The sequence below is a fragment of the Perca fluviatilis genome, chromosome 8, assembly GCF_010015445.1.
Source record: "Perca fluviatilis chromosome 8, GENO_Pfluv_1.0, whole genome shotgun sequence".
Taxonomy (NCBI): domain Eukaryota; kingdom Metazoa; phylum Chordata; class Actinopteri; order Perciformes; family Percidae; genus Perca; species Perca fluviatilis.
This window is the reverse complement of record NC_053119.1, coordinates 33,729,474-33,749,491: the sequence shown is the minus strand read 5'-3', so window position 1 is coordinate 33,749,491 and position 20,018 is coordinate 33,729,474. Positions and strand designations below refer to the sequence as shown.

The window sequence follows — 20,018 nt, the reverse complement described above, 5'->3', positions numbered from 1 at the left end:
GAATGATACACTATTGCAAATTAGAAGACAGAACTAAGCATTACTTTCAATTTGACATCTGCCACGTGAAAACAGTGTTTTCACAGAAATAAATCAGCATGAAATCCAACACAACCTGGCTCAAAATAACTGCAGGTTACAACGGGATAAAAATGGCTAAGAGAACAATAAGGACTTTTTTTTTTATATTTATGAAGTAAAAACGCTGTGTTCCTTGTAGTTTTGTGTATCAGTGTTGATTTGTTCAGAACAGGCAGCAGTGAATGAATAAATCTGAAAGGAACCAGCGCCATTCAACTAAATTTCTCAGCATAATATTTCGAAGCCGTACAGTCTATATTTAACTGAATTTAAGACTTTTAATCCTGTGGATATTGTGCAACAGCTTGGGTGGGATATGAATGGAGCAGCGAGGAGCCATGAGTAATTTCTAGCTCTGCATGAGGAGCTCTGATGTGAGACTGAGAAGTTGTGATATATTACATCTATTACAGAGCGAGGAGGCATAAATAGTGTCCAACACTGCAGCAAGGGAGCTATCATTAGAAGATGATGAAGCTGCTGGTGAGGCAGGAGCTTCTGAGGCAATAGTTGTTTATCGCTGAACTGTCTCATTATGGAAGAAGAGGCCACAGATCATTTTAGAGAAACAGATACAGGCACCAATCGCAGTCAGAGAGGACTTCAGAGCATTGATGCACAATAATACAGTTCCAGTTCCTACAACTCGTTCTATAGAAAACCCACTGAATCTAAGAAGCGCTCCTACTTATTGAATTTGTCCTGAATTGCTGAGGCTGCAATTTTTTTGGAGCAGAGGGAGAACGCTTTTATACTTCTTAAACATGATCTGCAGTGATGTGAAGAATTCCTGTCTACAAATATATTTTGAGGATTTATTTCGAATCGTCAACCGTATGAGTCGGTGCATATTTGCGCCATAAGCATACTACATCAGCCATTTATTTTCTTTCTTTTAATTATTTTCTGCCAAAGCTACGATGGTTTTGGTTATTTCATGAGACTGTATTTTGTGTTTTTATCTGCGCTCATCTCGCTGCTTTGAAGTGGGTGAGGCTCAGTCGGTGTCTGTCCACCAATCAGGATCGGAATCACTGTGTGATGACAGAAGGTGGGTCAGTCTAGTCTAGTCATAGCCAGACCTTCCTCCATAGCGTTGCGGAGGAGGGTCTGGCTAGTCCACACAGCATTCCGGGATGGGAGAAAAACGTGCTCTGGTTTATTGGGATTTATTTAAACCAATCACAATCCTCATGGGCAGTGTTAAGCGCCAGACGGAGCCACGGTGCCACTGCAAAATAGCCTCAGGAAGGAACTTGTTTTGGTGGAACGTGTACGTTCAAAAGTAGTTTTAGTCGTGCAACAGAAAACTCAGATTGGACAGATAGTCTAGCTAGCTGTCTGGATTTACCCTGAAGAGATCTGAGGAGCAGTTAGCAATAGTCCTCATAAATCCTCATAAATCCAGAGTTTAAAATTACAACACAAAGAAAGCGGAAGGTAACGGGACATCTGGCCGAAAGGAGGACATCCTGTGGAATTTCCGGCGGCAACAAAGCAATCCTGGAAGTGGAACATCGTGGATGTAGACTATTGTTAGTCAAATGTGACAGAGCCACAACAACACTGTCATTATGAAGCACATTATCTTAGTTTTAGAGTGCTAATAATGGGGAAATCTGCCGATTTGACACTTCACATCAAAGTCTGTTTACAGGTCTTGGGGAGTACTACTCCATATATGAAAAAAGTTGTATAAAGTATTTTGTGGCTCAAACGTTTTCCAAAAGAAATTAGACAGATTAGACATTAGAACTGGTCACTCCAAAAGACTAAAATTCAATTGATGCTGTATTTCCTTCATTATTAGTCACCATATCATGTCAAGAAAATGCATCAAAATGCATTTGATACGTTATTTGTTCATAGTTTTTGTAATAGGCGTTAGCTGCGTGTTATATACTGATACAAGGGAATACCCTACTGTAGTAGATGCTGTTTTGATACCGTCAGTATCTGGCTATGATGACGATTCTTTGAATTGCACATGTGGACTTTGATTAGTTTCTCTAACAACTCGGTTGGAAATCTGAATATTTCTTCAAAACATTTAACGTTTGTGACACTTAACTATTCTTTTATTATTATAACTCATCAGGACTGTGTGGCTGTGGTTTGATTAGATTTCGACAGTACGAGCAACATGAGAAAACACCACCACAACGTCAGATGTGGCTGCAAATATTGATAAATTGTGATTGTGGTAAAAAGTACGCGGGTCATCTTTTTACCACTGAGTCGTCTGGCCACTTCAAACGCTCAATGGTGTTTTAAGCCCCCAACGTCTCCTTCCAGGCAGCGCTGCGACTGTTTACTTCAATGCACCTAACCCTAACCTTAACCCTAACCATAGCCTAATCGACTTCAAGGCAGCGCTGTGACCGTTGACTTCCAAGGCACCTAACCATTGCCTAATCCTAGTGCCTTCCAGGCAGCGCTGCCTGGAAGGAGACGTTGGGGGCTTAAAACACCGATAAAAACCAGGGAGAAAAGCAAAACACATACAGAAATTTTATTTTATGTAGGACCCCATCTCTTATAGTAAGACCAAAGAAATTAAGGTTTTTAATGGTCTTTAACATTAGCCAGTGTTATTCCTATGATATCAATAATCGGCAGTAGGAAAGTGTCAAGACAGTTGAATACCTGGTGTTTTCGTCATAGAACTTGACCTTCCTCATGACCGAGGTGTTGTACCAGTCACTGAAGATAATGAGCGACAGGCCGTTGTCGATGTCTCTCCTCAGCTTGGTGATCTCTTCAGGGAAATACTCCTCCTCGCTGTCCACCATCAGCAACGTGCCTGCAGAGACACAACAGCAAACCAACCCGTCAGTTAGCATTCACACAGCTTGCGTAGGCCGTGAGACGGTGCGGCTAGGGCTGGGTATCGTTCAAAGAGTTTCGATACCGGTTCCGTATAACGATATCATGACTTTGGTACCGGTTCCTAAACGATACTTTTTCCGATACCAATTTTATAAAACAAAAATAAATTACAATATTACAGGACTTTTGTTTCACCTTCTACTACGTGGGTACGCGAGTCCCGTCTGTGCGTAACGTAGAGTTTTTTCCTGCGTGTCTCTACGACGTGTAATGTTAGACAACCAATCAGCAGCATTATTAGATCTTGGTAGACGCCTGTTGCATTCTTATTGGATCACTGACGCTGATGAGATTTACTCCTTAGGTATTGAAATAGGGTAATGAATACCAATTTTTTCAAACCCCGATACTTTAGAGGCGATTCGGTCAGTGCCTAAAAGGTATTGAATTCGGTACCGTTCCAAAATATTTGATACCGGTACAGATACCAATACCATGACTTTGATACCGGTTCCTGAACGATACCTTTTTCGATACCAATTTTAGAAACCAAAAAGAAATCACAACATTACACATTACAGCACAAATCGTATTATTTTTCAGCTCCTACTACGTGAACTCTCTCTTATTACCTTCTCTGTGTAACGTAGAGTTTTTCCTGCCTGCCGTGTAACGTTAGACAGCCAATTACAAACATAAGATCTTGGTAGAAGCATGCTGCATGCTTATTGGCTCACTGACACTGATGAGATTTACTCCTTAGGTATTGAAATTGGGTATTGAATGACGAGGCATCTTTCGATACTCGATACTAAGGACGCAATTTGGTCGGTGCCTAAAAAGTATTGAATTCGGTACTCAGCCCTAGCCCTAGGTGCTACAAAAACGCAGGTCTTTCCGTTCATTTTGATTTGCGGTGGGGTTTGTCGCAGGTGAGGACACTAAAGAAAAACGCCACGGGTCTGCGGCGAAAAGTTGAGACAGACTCAACTTTTGGAGAAACGCAACGCCACGTCACGCTGCGGTGGACAGTCACGTAACCAGCGATGAGACTTGGTTTTGAGGCGGTGTGAGAGTCCCGTACAGTAAACGGGAAACATCCCTGCCTCTATCGCTGCCACAGGAAAGTTTTAAAAACACCACACAAGCACTGAACTGCCCAGGAGTTTGTGGAACAGCTGAATGTTTGCGTCGATCTGTCTCGCTCGTCTCTTTTCTTTCTCCGTAAAGGACGTCACACAAATGGGCCGTTTCATTGACACTGCCCCCGCCCCGTAGCACAACCCTGCGGCAAATCACTGGATCGCTGTCTGAACGCAGCCTTAGCTAGTGATCTTTTGCTTAGTCTATATCCAATGGAATTTTAAACTCCAGTCGATTTATGAAGACTATGGTGAACAGCTCCTCAGATCTCTAAAGGGTAAATCTGAGTTTTCTGTTGCTCGACTAAAACAACCTTTTGAACGTACACATGTTCCACTAAAACAAGTTCCTTCCCGAGGCTATTGCAGCGGCACCGTGGCTCCGTCCAACGTTTAGCGCCGCCCAAGCCGATTTGTGATTGGTTTAAAGAAATGCCAATAAACCAGAGCGTCACGGAATGCTGTGTGGACTAGCCAGACCCTCCTCCACAGCGCTGTAGAGGAAGGTCTGGCAAAGCGAGACTATCTTTTGCTCAACCATAAGCAAACCGCACTCTGAGGAAAAGGCTTCATTAAGAGGCCGGGAGCTGTGGTAGTCGTCTTAAAGGTGTGGGGGGGGGATCTTCGAATGCTGTGCTCTTACCATACTGGCTGGCATCGAAGCAGGTGATGGGCGCTCCGAGCACCTCGACAAAGTATCCCATACTCCTCAGGTGCTGGTACATGTCCCGGAAGTTAGTGTGGATGTGGTCTCCATTCCTGGAAACATTAAATAAGCAATAACATTTCACATTTCAGTTGATGAAGGCCAAAGCATGTAACGTTTGGACCTGGGGCAACAGAGCCTTCTATATAGCTGCCCCCCTCCCTCCGGAACTCTCTCCCCAAATACATCCTGCACCAATCCGTGCATGTTCAAATCACATGTCAAAACTCACCTTTTGAGAGCTGGTTTAAATGTTTGTTTACTGTGTGAATTTTTGAACTATGTGTATGTCCTTTTAAAAACTCTGTAAAGTGTTTTTGAGTGTTGCAAAAAGTGCTATATAAATAAAATGCATTATTATTATTAAAATTATTATTATTATCTGTTCAGAGAATTAAAACAAAGATCAAACAATAAAACAAAAAGCAACCAAATCCGAGATGGGAGACAAGATGGGTGTGGCGACAAAGGCTACAGACATCAGGTAAACATCGACACACACGCACCAGTCCAGTGGGTCGTTTTTCATGCGGAGGTTGTCCCGGGGAAAGTAGCCGGGCGGGTAGCGCAGGTTGTGGTACTGGTCCCACAGCACCCTCTTACTGCGCGGAGGGGTGGGCACGATCTTCACCTTGATGGGCAGTTTGACTGTGGAGGTCAGCTCACCACCTGCCTCTGACTGCAAGGGGTCAAAGGTCAAGAAGATCAGTGGGTTATAACTGAAGAGGAGTATTTCTCATGCAGGGAATGCAGAACAGCTCTAGTAATAAGTTTAAAAAAAAAAAAAAGGAAAAATAAATTTTGATTAATCAAAACACAAAATGCACATATTTGTGTTTAAAAGCAAAATAAACAAAAATTTAAGACTTTTTAAGACCATTCCAAATTAAATTTAAGACCTACTGTTGATCACAACATAAAAAAGTGTCAGAGTCCGGAAACTAAACTTGCAAGTCCCCATGGTTAAAGAATAAAATCCATTCCGAAAGAGAGTCGTGCAGACTTGCACTTAGCTGCAATATAAGCTGCATGTTTGGTCTCATTTATAGTCGTAATGCAGAGAATTATATCTGGAGTAGGGAAAGAAAGAACTACAACATCACGGAGTGAAAAAATAATATAATATAAATATAATTGTAAAGCGCTGCAGGAGCATTTAAATGAGAACATTTCAACCACTTTAAAATTATTTAAGACCTAGAACACAAATCTTCAATGAAGTTAAGACTTTTTAAAGACCTAAAAGTTTTATTTAGAAAATTTTGACTTTTTACGACCCTGCGGAAACCCGGATTAAAGCCAGATGTTGCCATTGAGCATGCAGGGAAAATAGTTAGCTATAAAAGTATGGATAAATGGTTTAACCAGATAAACAAAAGTGATTTATGAACAATGCAAACTTAAGAAAACCAACCTAAACATTGACAATTCAATTGTAGGAAAAAAAAGCATTGTACATATCCACTTGAAATACTATGTGGTGTCACTAAAAATCTGTTTCAGTGAAGTTGGAACATGACACGTGTAGAGGAAGGGGCATTTTAGCTCATCTGACAGGGATGTGAGGGTACGCGAGACAAAAAGGTTCGGTAAAGGTTAAAGGTGCTTAGAAGACTCACATCATTCTCTGCAGGCGACGCCACTGTGACCATCACATGGCCCTGAGCGACCCCTTCCCACGACGCCGCTTTCTTGGCCACGGAGATGGACACAGCCAGGTAGCCGGCCCACGGCCACAGCACGGGAGAGTAAGAGACGGCCACATCGATGTGGTCGCCGTTCTGGGGGAGGTAGGGCTGCCAGATGGGCTGAGGCGGGAGAGAGCTTCATTCAGAAGGCTTACAGGGAAGATGGTTTCAACAACTCTGGAGTTCATTATGGCGCAAAAACCAGCTCAGGCCATTCACATGTCTTCTTACAGAACTTGGGGTAGTATGTAGAAAAGTGTGTGTTTTTTGTGGCGTGGCATCGGACTTAATAGAGACTGAAAAAAAGGATTTCTACTGATATGTGTTTTTTTGTGTGTGCACCTTGTCGACAATCCTGCCAGTGACACCCATGCCGTTGAGAATGGTCACGTTGACGATAGTGGGCATTCCTCCATAGTAGATGGGCTGGGAGCAGTACGGCCACATGTACGGACACTCTGTCAGGTCGATGTAGCTGGGAGAAAGACTGGCAGGAGACAAGGACGGGAAAGGATACTGCATTACTATACGTACTATATGTGTAACCTATAATGTGCTTTCAGACCTACAGAAGCAAGGTTACACAAGAGGACAGTGACTCAAACAATTGTGGGGAAAAACTGTAAAGCACATAGCATGATTTCACCAGTGTGTTTTGGTCACTGTAACCCTAACCAAATTTCTGGATTGAAACAAATGATTGCAAATATTTTAATAAATATTCCATTTATTTCAAGTTTGTTAATGTAAAAAAAGAGACGGCATGTTTGACAAACCGACATGTATAACTCTCCCTTAAAAGAACCAAGATAATAATAATAATAATCTTAAATCCTAAGACAAAATTCATGCATACTTGAGCAAAACCTGATCAACACGATGTATGTGGCTTCCTACAAATCAGCACTGCAGTACTGATCAATTATACAATCAATATGTGAATGTGTGTGTACATAGAAATATGGGTTTTGAGGAAAAGCAATTTGAAAATATCTTGTCAAAGCTAAAATTAAGGACATCTGCCCATTGAGGTCGACCGGTTCAACAATATTAATAATACGGAGTCCTGTTTTCTTTTGGAGAGTACATACTCTGAAGATTTTTGTTATAACCTTTGGGAGTCAAAACTGACTATAGCTGCTGTCCTTCATAAAAGGAGGCGGAACTTTTCAGAGCCACGTTCCAAGCCTGTATGCTGGGGGGGTATTGATACTTAAGAGGCAGGTTTTCAGTAGAGGACTCTGGAGGATTCTGCCAGTTTGAGCCCATCCTATATCTCCCAAGAGACAAGGCTGTGGCAGCACAGGGAGAAAGCCACTCTAGCGGAGTGGGGAGTATGTCTATGGCATGTCTATGGTGGGGAGGGGCAGTTGAAACATGTGCAAGCGCTTAACCCGATCATACCACGGTTAAGGTGTATACATGAAGGAATACCCCGGTTACGGAAGGAGTTCTCTAGGTCCTTTAACCGGGTTATGAGAACTCTGATTTTAACCAGGGCAAGGTGTTTACATGGAATTTGAGAAATCGGGGTATTGCCTTAAAAGGTGCAGTAGGTTAAGACTTATAAAACTAACTTTCTCTCATATTTGCTGAAACCGACCCTATGTTCGAGTAGAACTACATGAAGCAGGTAACTTAAAAAAAATCCGGCTCCTCTGGCACCACCTTCAGTCTGTAGTGCGACAGCTCCCTGTTCAGATGCACCAATTAAGGTGTCTAACTGCGTGTCAATCACTGCCCATGGACATGCATTCGTTCTCCCCCTTGTGGGGGGAGGGGCTTAGGAGACCATTTTGGGCATTAGCGGAAAGGGGGGAGGGACTGAGTAATGTCTTTGGCTAAGTCCTGGATCTTCGCAATACTACCTACCTTTAACCCGAATACAATAATTTTTTTTAAACTGCATGTAAACGCATCCACTGTTAGATCCATGTAGCGGAGAACAGACATTGCCTCTCTTTATGTGTACACCAGTTTCTGAATCCAGGAACTAGCGCCTGGAGACGCCTGTTCCATCGGTGTGCCTTTAGGATTTGCGTGCACTGAAACTGAAACACCTACCTGGCCTGAGGTTTGTAACTGTTGAGGATCTGGTAGGCTCTGATCAGGTCTAGCTTCCCGTGGCCCTGCTCGAACATGTTGACCCCTGGCAGCCTACGGGCCGAGGCGATCAGAGCCTGTTTCATGGAGGCTGGGTTCACCAACTCCCTGTTCAGGACGGTGCTGGAGGACAGAGGAGGACAGGCTGGGTCAGTGTGTATCTGTGAGTCTGCTGGTGTCAGATTCCAACAGTGTTTCATTCAGAACAGTGCTGGGGGAAAAGAAGAGGGACGGGCTGGTTTGCCTGCGTGTGCCATTCTCCTGGGAGATGGGGAAAGGCGCCTGTTGTCAACAAGGGTGGTACGATGTTTAACCCAGCAACATGAGCTCACAAAATCGGCTTAGCTACAGCTAGGCAACAGGAGGGCTTTCACGTTTAAGGGAGGTACATATATTGACAGAGTGAGGATAATACCCGACATTAAATGACAGTGACACCTCCTTCCTCTGGGACACATTTCACTGGCTGCTCATGTTCAGGATTACAGCACAGAGGTATAATTACACCACTTCGAGCTTTAAAACAGCTACATGTATTCTCTGTCCTCCAAACGCCTCTACAGGTCAGCTTCAACAGCCCTCACTTGGACACTCTCACTTGGAGTGTCATCAATTCAGCCTAAGAGAGCTCCAGACTTCATCTAAAACTACTCAGCAGTTTCCAGTGACTCTCCTGCTAAAAGAGACATGTTTTCATGATTAGATTGCCAGAATAATAAAACATATACTGTACATTGTGGCTGCTTTACAGTTGAACTGTTTACCTTTTAAATCTTTAGAACCATCACAAGACTGTAGAGAGCTGGGTGTACCAATTATTCGCCAGACCCCTCTCTGCAAACTGTAGCCGATTTTTTTTTTCTTTTAGCTTTGATAAAACGATCTCATGTTTTTCCACGCTCTCCAGCAAAATATTTCTTCTTTTCCAGTGTGGTGTCTCTCTCTGACCACATATTTAAGGCTGTTTGACTCCCTGTGGTCGGTACAGGGGAAGAATCATAAACATGTTTGTAGCCGACCCTGTTGAACTGAAAGCGCAGAAGTTACAAAAATTCAGAGGTGCATGACCACGCGAAGCCTTCGACACGACTGGAAACGACAGCCGTGGTGACGAAATTTCATGGCTCGTGCACCTCGCGCCAGGAACACCGCAGCTGCCATAAACCGGGCTTAAAGTGCTCATATTATGCTTTTTGCCTTTACTTTGTTGTGTTATTTATCTTTTTGTGCCCATTATAGGTTTAGTGAAAAAGCCCAAAGTCCACCCCAAAGGGACTTACCATCTTCCAGAGAAAACACTGTTCACAAACTGCTCCAAACAGCTCTATTGTAGTCCAGCCTTTTCTTCCGTGACGAACGTGCGTCACTTTGTAACCCACGTTATAATGCTCGCCTAGCTGCTAGCGTGGCACCCCCTTATACTCTGCAACTGACTAGCTAGTAGTGCTGACCTAGCTACTGCGCGTGTGCGACTCCCAACAAAGATGGAACAGAAGTGAGATGCCTCACTCTGTAGCTAAAACAGAGAGCTCAACACACAGGGTGAAAAGAGGAGCTGCAGCAATGTGCAGTAACAACAAAAATATAGTGTTTTTAAACCTATTATGGTACAACCTCTAAATACAATTATGAACCTGAAAATGAGCATAATATGAGCACTTTAACAATTCCCCCCCAAGAGCAAGAATGTGGTGCGACAGCGGCGAGGAAAAAGCTTCCTTTTAGCAGTCAGAAACCTCGACAGATGAACGCACAATTGAACAATACCTTAATAAAATTTCAACGAATTAAGACTCCTTTGTAGCAAGCATAAAAAGATCAAACTCCAGTCACTTAATGACAACGTAGCCCAGTTTATGATACTGACCTGACCAGGAGAGTCACGGCACCAGCCACCACGGGAGAGGCCACGCTGGTGCCAGACAGAGAGCGACACCCCTCCTTCAACCCTGATCCACGAACGCCAGAACCGTAGGTGACGATGTCAGGCTTCACCCGGCCGTAGCCCCCCGGCAGCTCCTGCACAGAGATGGGAGACAGACACAGATCGTGAGATACAGACGGAGACTGAAGACTGAAAAGGAGTTCAAAGTGACTTTAAAAGGTTTCTAAAGCAGCACAGGAGGCTGCCAAACATAACTGCAGTTGATCCGTTTAGATCAGGGGTGTCAAAGTTAACTTCCCTAAGGGCCACACTGGAAAATAAGAATCACATCAAGGGCCAGACATGTTTATTTTATTGACATGCTTTTATTTCATCAAAACTTCATACAAACATATTTTACTCTATAATTGCATGTCTCATATAGTCCCAAAATAAGTACCTTAGCCATCAAAGAAAAAAGTGTCAAAAACATTGGGAAAAATGTCAGAAAACGCACCAACAAGCATCAGAAAAAGTGGCAGAAATGTTGGAAAAAAAGCGCCAAAAGCATCAGCAAAAATGATTAAAAAAAAAAAAAAAAATAATAGAAAAGCGACCAAAAGAAGTGGGCCAAAAACATTTATGAACCTAAATTGATATGCAGACCGGATCAAAATTTGGCCCGCGGGCCTCGAGTTTCACACGTGATTTAGAGTGTATCGTGCCTTAATTTTTAACTGAAATGCTGTACCCCCTAATACACGCTTACACACACAATTACAAATTTAAAATAGCCCTTATTCACACTCTAAAACGCATGTCTCAGTTCATGTTATTGCACCTACACCATGAAGTCACACACTGGTCAGAGAGGCAATTTAAAGCCACTCTACAACTCTCCCAAAGCTCCAATACGGTTGAAAATCATCCTGCAGACATCGGGTGTTGACTGTATATGTGATGTAATTGAGTGGTAGATATACTCTACCACACACTCAATGCCAAAAAAACACAAAAGGCAGAGACAAAAAGGAAGGGACTGAGTAGAAAGTAGAGGGTGAGAAAAAAAAAAAGGCATTTAAAAAGGCAGCATTTTGAAATATTTGCACATAACATGTTGGAGAGTGGGTGAGTGGGTGCTGCCTTCTCCTTCTGGCCTCTTCATGGCTGGCTGACAGTGGTTGAGGGGGCAGAGAGACAGACTGGATCCAAGAAAGTCCTAATCAGATCCCAAAGCAGATGTCTGCCAAATGATAAAGAGTGTGTGTGTGTGTGTGTGTGTGTGTGTGGCTGATGGGATATGGATGAGAGATCAGGAGTTTACGTTATGGTCGACCAGCTTATAAAGCAGAGGGTAGATGTCTGCTCTAAAACTGAACTTCTATGTCTGCGAGGGAGTGTGTGTTCCTGGAGGAACTCACCCAGGTTGTCATGCCTCTGGAGGAAAACCTAGCGATGTTGTCCTCAAAGTCGATGCCTCCGACCCCGATCACATCCATCTGGTCGGCTGGGTTGTTCAGGGTACTGAGAGCGAGAGAGAGCGAGACAGAGAGAGAGAAACTTTTAACATTTAATTTGTTTACAGGACTTCAATGAATCCACGTTCCATCTCAGCACAACAATATGGTAATTCAGAAAAAAAAAAAAAGTCTCTCTCCTATAATGTACTTTTAATGGTATTTTAAAGGTCAAGGAAGAGTAAGCAGATGTTTAGCATGGTCATAAAACCCAGATGGCCAGGGGACTCATTTGGATACTAAAAGCGGTAGAGCTGTAATCGGCCCGAAAAGGCCCGAGCCCCACAAGTACATTTTGATTGACAGCTTTTTAAAAGCCCAAACCCGTTTACAGCCCGACTGTACAAAAGGCCGTCTATCAACAGTCATTAGAGTGTCGGAGAATAGCGTGGACACGCGCTTCACACCGCGAGCGGGGACACGCACTACTCGGCGGAAAAGGGAGAGAAAGAAAAAAAAGAGACCGCGCCGCACGCACACAGCTCCTTTGTCTTTCGTAAAAAATGAGTCATTTATACATGTTTTAACATCATTTATTCATGACTATAGGCCACTTGGAAGTTGGAACAAAGAAACAGGCTAAGTCCTCCAGAGACCAGCCTCTGTTTCACCTCCTCATGATCCATTTTCACGCTAATCGAAACGCATCAGCGGATCGCTCATTTACCATGCAACCCGAAGCGCAAGCCCGAGCCCGGCCCGAGCCCGTGTAAAATAATAGAAATTAAGACTGAACCCCTCAGGTCCCGTCGGGTTCGGGCAAAGATCTTCAGCTCTAAAAAGCGGTCTCAATGGTGGAGGGAAAGTCAACATTGTATGCAAATAAACAAGGATGTCATTCAACAACAGAGAGATTCTCCCACACAAAGAATATTTAATATTTAATGAGGAAAATATCCATTTGCTGCATGCTTGTGTTCTGTTTTTTTACTCTCACAGGGTTTTGAAACTTTCTTGTGGCAGCGATAGAGGCAGCGATGTTTTACCGTTTACTGTACTGACTCTCACACGCCTCAAATTGCTAGTAACATGATTGGCCACCGCAGCGTGACGTTGGGTTGCGTTGGTCCAAAAGTTGAATCAGTCTGAACTTTGAACTGCAGGGCTCCCCCACAGTATATTAGTGTGTTGTGTGTGTGTGTGTAAGTGGAAACTATGTAACTTTTGCTGAACAGCAGCCACTGTGGCTACAAGTGACAATTGTGGTATAGTGCTACTACAAAAACATTTAACTTAAATAGGCTATTGTCAAAGTAGCATAAGTGGAAAAGACAATGAACTGACTGCGTGATTTGTGTTATACAGAAATACTTCTTGTTAAGTGTGCCAACTTTTGCCACAATAAGCTACTGGTCATACAGGACCAAGTTAAGAATGCAGCAGCAAAGCTCCTGGCTGAATTGAATTGAGCAAGGATGGGTGTGTCTTTATTACTTGTGAATTCAACCTTCTTTTTTTTTTCTTCTGTCAAAAGTTGCAGTCTCACTTGAACTATTCAGAGATGTGTGCTTCACTTGTGTTGAAGAAAACTAATGTCAACAGGAGCTGCAAACTTGTTTCTGTGGTGGTATTACAAACTAACATTACAGTATTCACTGAAAAGGGTTTCTGCAGGGCTTACTAAGTATGAAAGTACAAAGGAAAACAGAAGTGAGATGATTACAGCTCACAATATTTTAGGATTAAGCGTTCGCTCAAAAGTTCTTTATGTACAAATGCCATGTGTACAAAAGGCCGTCTATCAGCGGTGATCATTAGAGTGCACGTCGGAACACCATGCTTAGAAGTGAAAGTGATTAGCATACCCATACAGAGGTCCGTCGTTGCCAATAGCAGAGACCATGATCACTCTGTTGGCAGTGAGCTCCCACACCTGTCAATCAAACAAGAAAATGGAAAGGAAATGGAATTTTCCCAATACGATGCACTAAATTTGTACTTTTGATTTTTCTTTACTAGGACTGCACTAAGGTCACGTAGAGAACGTCGTACAAGTGGGTCTTGTTGTCACAACTGACTGCTTCATTCACACGCTACACTTAAATCTTAACAATATGCTGATCCATGGTCCTGTCGTTAAGTTACGTGATTCACAAAAGGCCCTGTGAATGGGCAAACGCCTTTGGGCTGTCAACTTGTAAAGTGCACATGTTCCAGAGCTGAGTTCAATCGTTGCCATGCTACTCACCTGGTTTGACCCGTTTGCGCAGACAGTTAATTTTCCAGCTTATTAACACTGTATGAAATGGGTGTAACTTAGAGGGAGCGACGGTGGTTTGATAACTATTTCTATGCCTAGACAAACATCTCAGGGTTTTGGTTAGGGCTACGCACAACAGTTAGCATGAGCGCACCGCGTACAGTAAAGGCAATGAGTCTGTGTTAACTTATTTGACAGAAATCTGTGCATTTACCGGTTATTTCTGACAATTTGCCAAACAAAAATGTATATCACGCTTCAGTAAATGAAACCCTAATTTACAAAACTGTTTCAAAAAAAAGTAATATCAATATTTCAATAGCTCACCGGGAGAGTCCGGTAGCGCTAATAAAAATTCCTCTATGCAGGAAAAACCCTGCACCTGCTATCAGTTCTCATCTGGTTAAATACCAGTCAAAGCTGGCCAAATGCTACCATGATGGGACTGTAGCCTTCCTGAGTGTATCTCTTTCTGACAACATTACCCGTCCCATCCAGAACTAGTGTCTTTTACCTTATCAACAAAGGGGTGGTCCATGAAGTCAGGCCCCCCGATGCTGAGATTGAGAACATCAATCTTCTTCAGGATGGCGTAGTTGAAAGCATCGAGGAACCACGAGGTGTACGATACCTGGGAGGTGAGGAGAGACACGTGACATACTCATCGCATACTATAGTATCATCGATTCTGGTTCTTTTATTGCTGGATCAGACACTATCACTACTGTGCATGAAGCGGCACTGGAGCATTTAACACTTAATTAAATAAACCACAGTCTTGACATACAACGTAGAAGTTGGAATTCACATCACTTTGAATAGAACAGTGAATCATGAATTGTACTAGTAATAACTAACGCTGCCTGACAACATTATTTAAAGGAACAGCTCGACATTTTGGGAAATACATTTATATATTATTTATGTGTTTTCTTGATGAGTTAGATGAGAAGATTGAAACCACTCTGTCTGCCCATTAAACATGAAGATGCCACTAGCAACCGGTGAGCTTAGCTTAGCATAAAGAACAGAAACCGGGGGAAGCTGCTGAAGGTTAAAAGTCTGCCTACCAGCAGCTCTAAAGCTCACTAATTAACATGTCATACCATGTTTTTTAATCCATACTAAAAAAAAAAATATTTAACTAGTCCTTTAAATCACCAAAAACGCAAATCATCATCTTCTCTGGCATATGTATTTCTTTTCGCTTTCGGTTATACAATACTGTACTACAATACGGTATGTTGAGGGCATGTACGTACCTGGTTGTTGGTGAACACTCTGAAGATGTGCAGCTCCGAGTCGGGGGCAAAGCCTTGACACTCCCTCATACTGGCTATTACTCCGGCTACGAATGTACCGTGGCCCAGACCTGAAACACAGGACAAGAAAGGGATCATCATCTAATCTCGCTTTGCCAGACCTTCTTCCACAGCGCAGCGAAGGAGGGTCTGGCTAGTCCACACAGCATTCCGGGGTTGGGAGAAAAACGTGCTCTGGTTTATTGGAATTTCTTTAAACCAATCACAATCGTCTTGGGCGGCGCTAAGCACCGGGCAGAGGGTAATGGAGAGCCGGCCGAAAAGAGTGACTGATTAATCATCATCCAACCATCTTTATCTCACACACACACACACACACACACACACACACACACACACACACACACACACACACACACACACACACACACACACACACACACACACACACACACACACACACACAAAAAAAAAAACACACACACACACACAAAGTCTGGTTCCTTTTGGGCTCCCACCACCCTCAAATACACAACATATACAGTACATCCCGATAATGTAGCACCAAAAACACCATCAATAAAATAATGAACATGGCTGTCCTCAACATTTAGATTGCTAGGCATCAGCCATCAACATGATCATCACTGGGTTTCTCCTCCTCACCGTCATCCAGTGTCTTTTCATTGGTCCAGTTGGTCCTTTCCTTTACGTTCTTAAAGTGGGGGTGCTTCTCGCTCAGGCCTGTATCAAACACTGCCACCTTCACACCAGAACCTGCACATACAGGAGAGAGGTTAAATCAATAACCACAAATAAAGATGTCTCTCAGTTCTGTCATGCGCATTCCTTCATTAAAAGCAATCCCTCATTACGGGTTTGATCACAGCAGCGTTCTGAGGCACATGTTTATCCCCCTCCCCTCTACGCTGGCTCTCTATCAGAGGCTAGATCAAAAGGTGCGAGGTCTAACCAGTGTGGCCCATCTGCCAGAGTACGTCTGCCTGCAGGATCTGCGCAACGTGGCGGGGGATGGCCCTCAGCAGACGCCGGCTGGAGTGGCGACCGGTGGCGTGCCAGAAGCCCGAGCCTAGGGACAGGCTGGTTCGTCGGAAAGGGCGGGATGACTGCCACGACTGGCGGGTGGCGTTGCAGGGTGCAGCAGGTTCGGGTGCTACAGAGACAGAACAAAACCAACTGTGTTAGAATAGCAAAGGTAAAATAAAAAATAAATAAAAAAACTTCCACATACCATGTCCATGTGACTACAGTAGAGGTTTGGGATTTTAGACTTTAGGTTGGCAATGTTTGGATAATAGATTCTAGATTCAAAATATTTCTTTGCAACGTTTGACCTACTTGTCTCCCGCCGATGCACCTGTCTCACATAATAGATGTAGTTTAGACGTCATAGACGTATTTTTCTGTTCAGACTTAAATATTTTTTTACTTAGGAGGAATAATTAGATGCCCTGTTCCTGCGATCCTCCGGTTAACTTAATCATGTTCTGATCCTCCGTTTCTCCCTCTTACTTTCTTTCCCTTCCTTATGTCTCTCTCCCTCCTTCCATATTTTAGCTGGGATGTGAGTCTGATCATGCGAGCCCCATTCTAGTCTTTCAACACAATTTGAATCACAGAAAAAAAAAATTATCACGAGGTCATTAGCAAAGAGCAGCAGAGCCCTGCAGGGAGTTTTTTATTTTTTTAAAGTAGGAGTGAAATGCAGGTCTGAGGTCTTCTCTCGTATCTTTCCCACTAATTAATTTACTTCCCTAGGTAGCTGCATCATGGACTCACAAATTGACTCATGCAACACAAACCCAGTGAACGTGGACTTACCTTTCTCAGGTATTCCACTCTGTAAGCAGGTTCAAGTCTTATCTAGAGCCATCTACACTCCTAGGAGGCTGAGTAAAGACAACTCTTCAACCACTCATTGCTTCAAGACATCACTCTTTTTTTTCGGTTTCTATTTTGTTCTTCAATCCAAATACTCTCCACTAATTACAACACTCAAAAGTCTCAACACTACAGCCTTAGACGTGCCATTCAATAACGGCTTGTACTGAATGAATTCAACAAAGGTAATGTAAAGCTGGTGCTTATTTCTGGCATGCGCTCATGCGCTCTCATGCATTCAGAATCGATTCACAAACTTCACATTCACAAAAAAAAAGAATTATTCCTCTCAATCAGCACTTATGACCCACAAGAAGTGTGTGGTGTCTGTATCTGCAGAGACTCTACCCTCTGCCTGTATTCTCTCTTTTATTTTGGTGTGGGATGTTTCTGGCAGGTAACAAAAAGCCTTTGGGCCCCATGTGGGTGTGTAACCCCCAGCCAGTAACAGCGTGCATGTTGTGCAGCCTGTTCTCGTTCCCAGCCGGCACTTTGCCCCTCAGCGTCTCATGTTGACGCACAAGTCTAACCGACAAACCCTACGGAACAGACTAGATGAATCTCTATTCACTCATAATCTGACAATGCGGCACCTTCCTGCGGAGGTGTGTGTGTAAATTTGTGCTTCAGAAAATTGTACAGTACTGTAGTAAATGTACTTAGTTACACACCACCACTGACACATTTTGTCCTACGTATAAATCAGACAAGTCTGAAACAAGCATGAAACTTGAACTGCGATAACAGAAAATCTATGAAAGGCTGCGTGTCACGAACGGCTTAAAGTTTGAATGAAGCTTCCATGTGAATGTCTGAATAAGAATGAAGAGAAGTGGGTCTGAAGGTTTTTTTTTTTTTTTTAATGCTGCTAAAACTCTATATATCCTACGTCAATCAGTGCTCTGTTACAAGTCTACTTACGCCCTGGGTTTTTTGGTCTGTCCTGTCCCTTGTCTGACTTAAATGCTCTACTTTAAGTAGTAAATGCACTTTATGTAAAGTCTAATGTGTGTGCATTAAATGTAGCCTGTCTGGAATGTCGCTTGTATATAATGTCGTTTTCATATATTTTAAATGCGTAACACCACTTGATCCATGGTGAAACGTTGTTTCGTTTCGCTATATACAGTGTATATGGTTGAAATGATGATACAACCCACTTGACTCCCATGAGTATGAATGTTATTTTAAAGCTGAACAAAAACAATATTGTCCGGAAGATGCTGAAAATTGTAAGTTTGAGGCTGTAGGTATGAACAAAAAGTGAAAATCGGTAAAAACAATGTCCTAACTTAGCTGAAACACAGCCAATAAAATAAACAATAAAAACGGATAAACTATACTAATAAACTAACATATTATTATCTTTTTTTCATTTTATTCTCTTAGATCAACTTTCAACAGAAATTTTAATCTGTAAAATACACTAAGAACTTCTTTGTAGGGCTGTGCTCGATTAAATAAATTCTTAGTCTACTAACACTCATTCAATTGTATCGACTAACCGATTAGTTGATTTAATCGACAGATCTGTAAATCTGAGTTTGCAAAAGCACCACTTTAATTCTTGTGTTTACCAGACGTGCTCGTACGTTTCTTGGAAATAAGTCATTCTGCATGAAAAAAAGCATGAAACATGACTTATCGACTAAAGAAATCTAAGTTGACTAAGAGCAAAACGACCGATTAGTCGACTAATCGACTAAGAGAGAACAGCCCTACTTCTTTGCGGTTCCTTTTCAAGCAAACCAGGACAAGGTTTCATGCACGACACATGGCCTCTATACTGATACTGCATGTGTATACAGAGGCTGGGGGTGTACACTGAAGTCTTTCATCCAGTGCCATGCACAGGGTGTGACACCCCCCCCCCCACGTCAAGGCAAGCCCCACCACACTTACTCACCTATTCCCTCCTAGGGTGAGCACACACAGACAGACATTCTCTGTCCTTCCCCCCCAACACACCCCCCCACACACACACACACACACACACACACACACACACACACACACACACACACACACACACACACACACACACAAACACAAAAAAAAAAAAAAAAAAAAAAAAAAAAAAAAAAAAAAAAAAAAAAAAAAAAAAAAAAAAAAAAAAAAAAAAAAAAAAAAAAAAACTTTTTCTGCACCACAACCACACTGGCGAGAGAACTGCATCATGCTCTGACTCAACAAAGAGACATTCTGTGAACTTTAGCAGACAAACAGCTTTCTGTATCTTTACAGAGTTTTATATTTCTTGGGTAGATGTGCCAACCTTAGAGACACTGTGATCCTTTTTTTTTCCTACACTATAACACCACATTGACAGACTTACAGGGAATGTATTTGAGCATGCGAAACACTTTGCGTTGTGGCGTCACCCTCTTGATGTAAGGGTGGTCTTCTAAGGTCAGCAGGCTGCTGGGCGAAGCTTGACGGATGTGGACCAGCTCAAAGTCGCTGGGGAAGTCGGAGGCTGGGTTTTGTCTGGGAACGATGTGCCACTCCAGCGCTCCGTCCCCGGAGTTCCGCAGGGCGCTGCTGATGTACAGGCTGCGAGCTTTGGCAGAGAAATACCCCGTAAACGCTATGATGTACTCTGGAGAGACAGAGAGGGGCGAGAACATAAAAAAAAAACAAAAAATAAAACAGACAAGACAGGAGAAAAAAAACAAACTGTGTATTCAAGTTCGCAGCATTTTATTGGACACGCAGCCCACATCC

At 42.9% G+C, this 20,018-nt stretch overlaps 1 protein-coding gene across 1 annotated transcript in view; it reads right to left on the bottom strand.

The window, feature by feature from the left end:
• mbtps1 (membrane-bound transcription factor peptidase, site 1) overlaps positions 1-20,018 on the bottom strand; it is a 42,953-nt gene that overhangs the window by 7,012 nt on the left and 15,923 nt on the right. The window contains exons 4-17 of the mRNA XM_039808474.1: positions 19,630-19,893; positions 16,366-16,566; positions 16,059-16,169; positions 15,393-15,502; positions 14,645-14,761; positions 13,736-13,803; positions 11,835-11,937; positions 10,417-10,568; positions 8,511-8,672; positions 6,789-6,933; positions 6,378-6,566; positions 5,265-5,437; positions 4,696-4,811; positions 2,728-2,884 (exon numbers count right to left, since the gene is read on the bottom strand). Coding sequence (XP_039664408.1) covers positions 2,728-2,884; positions 4,696-4,811; positions 5,265-5,437; positions 6,378-6,566; positions 6,789-6,933; positions 8,511-8,672; positions 10,417-10,568; positions 11,835-11,937; positions 13,736-13,803; positions 14,645-14,761; positions 15,393-15,502; positions 16,059-16,169; positions 16,366-16,566; positions 19,630-19,893 — 2,068 coding nt within the window. The remainder of the gene's footprint in view (positions 1-2,727; positions 2,885-4,695; positions 4,812-5,264; positions 5,438-6,377; positions 6,567-6,788; positions 6,934-8,510; positions 8,673-10,416; positions 10,569-11,834; positions 11,938-13,735; positions 13,804-14,644; positions 14,762-15,392; positions 15,503-16,058; positions 16,170-16,365; positions 16,567-19,629; positions 19,894-20,018) is intronic.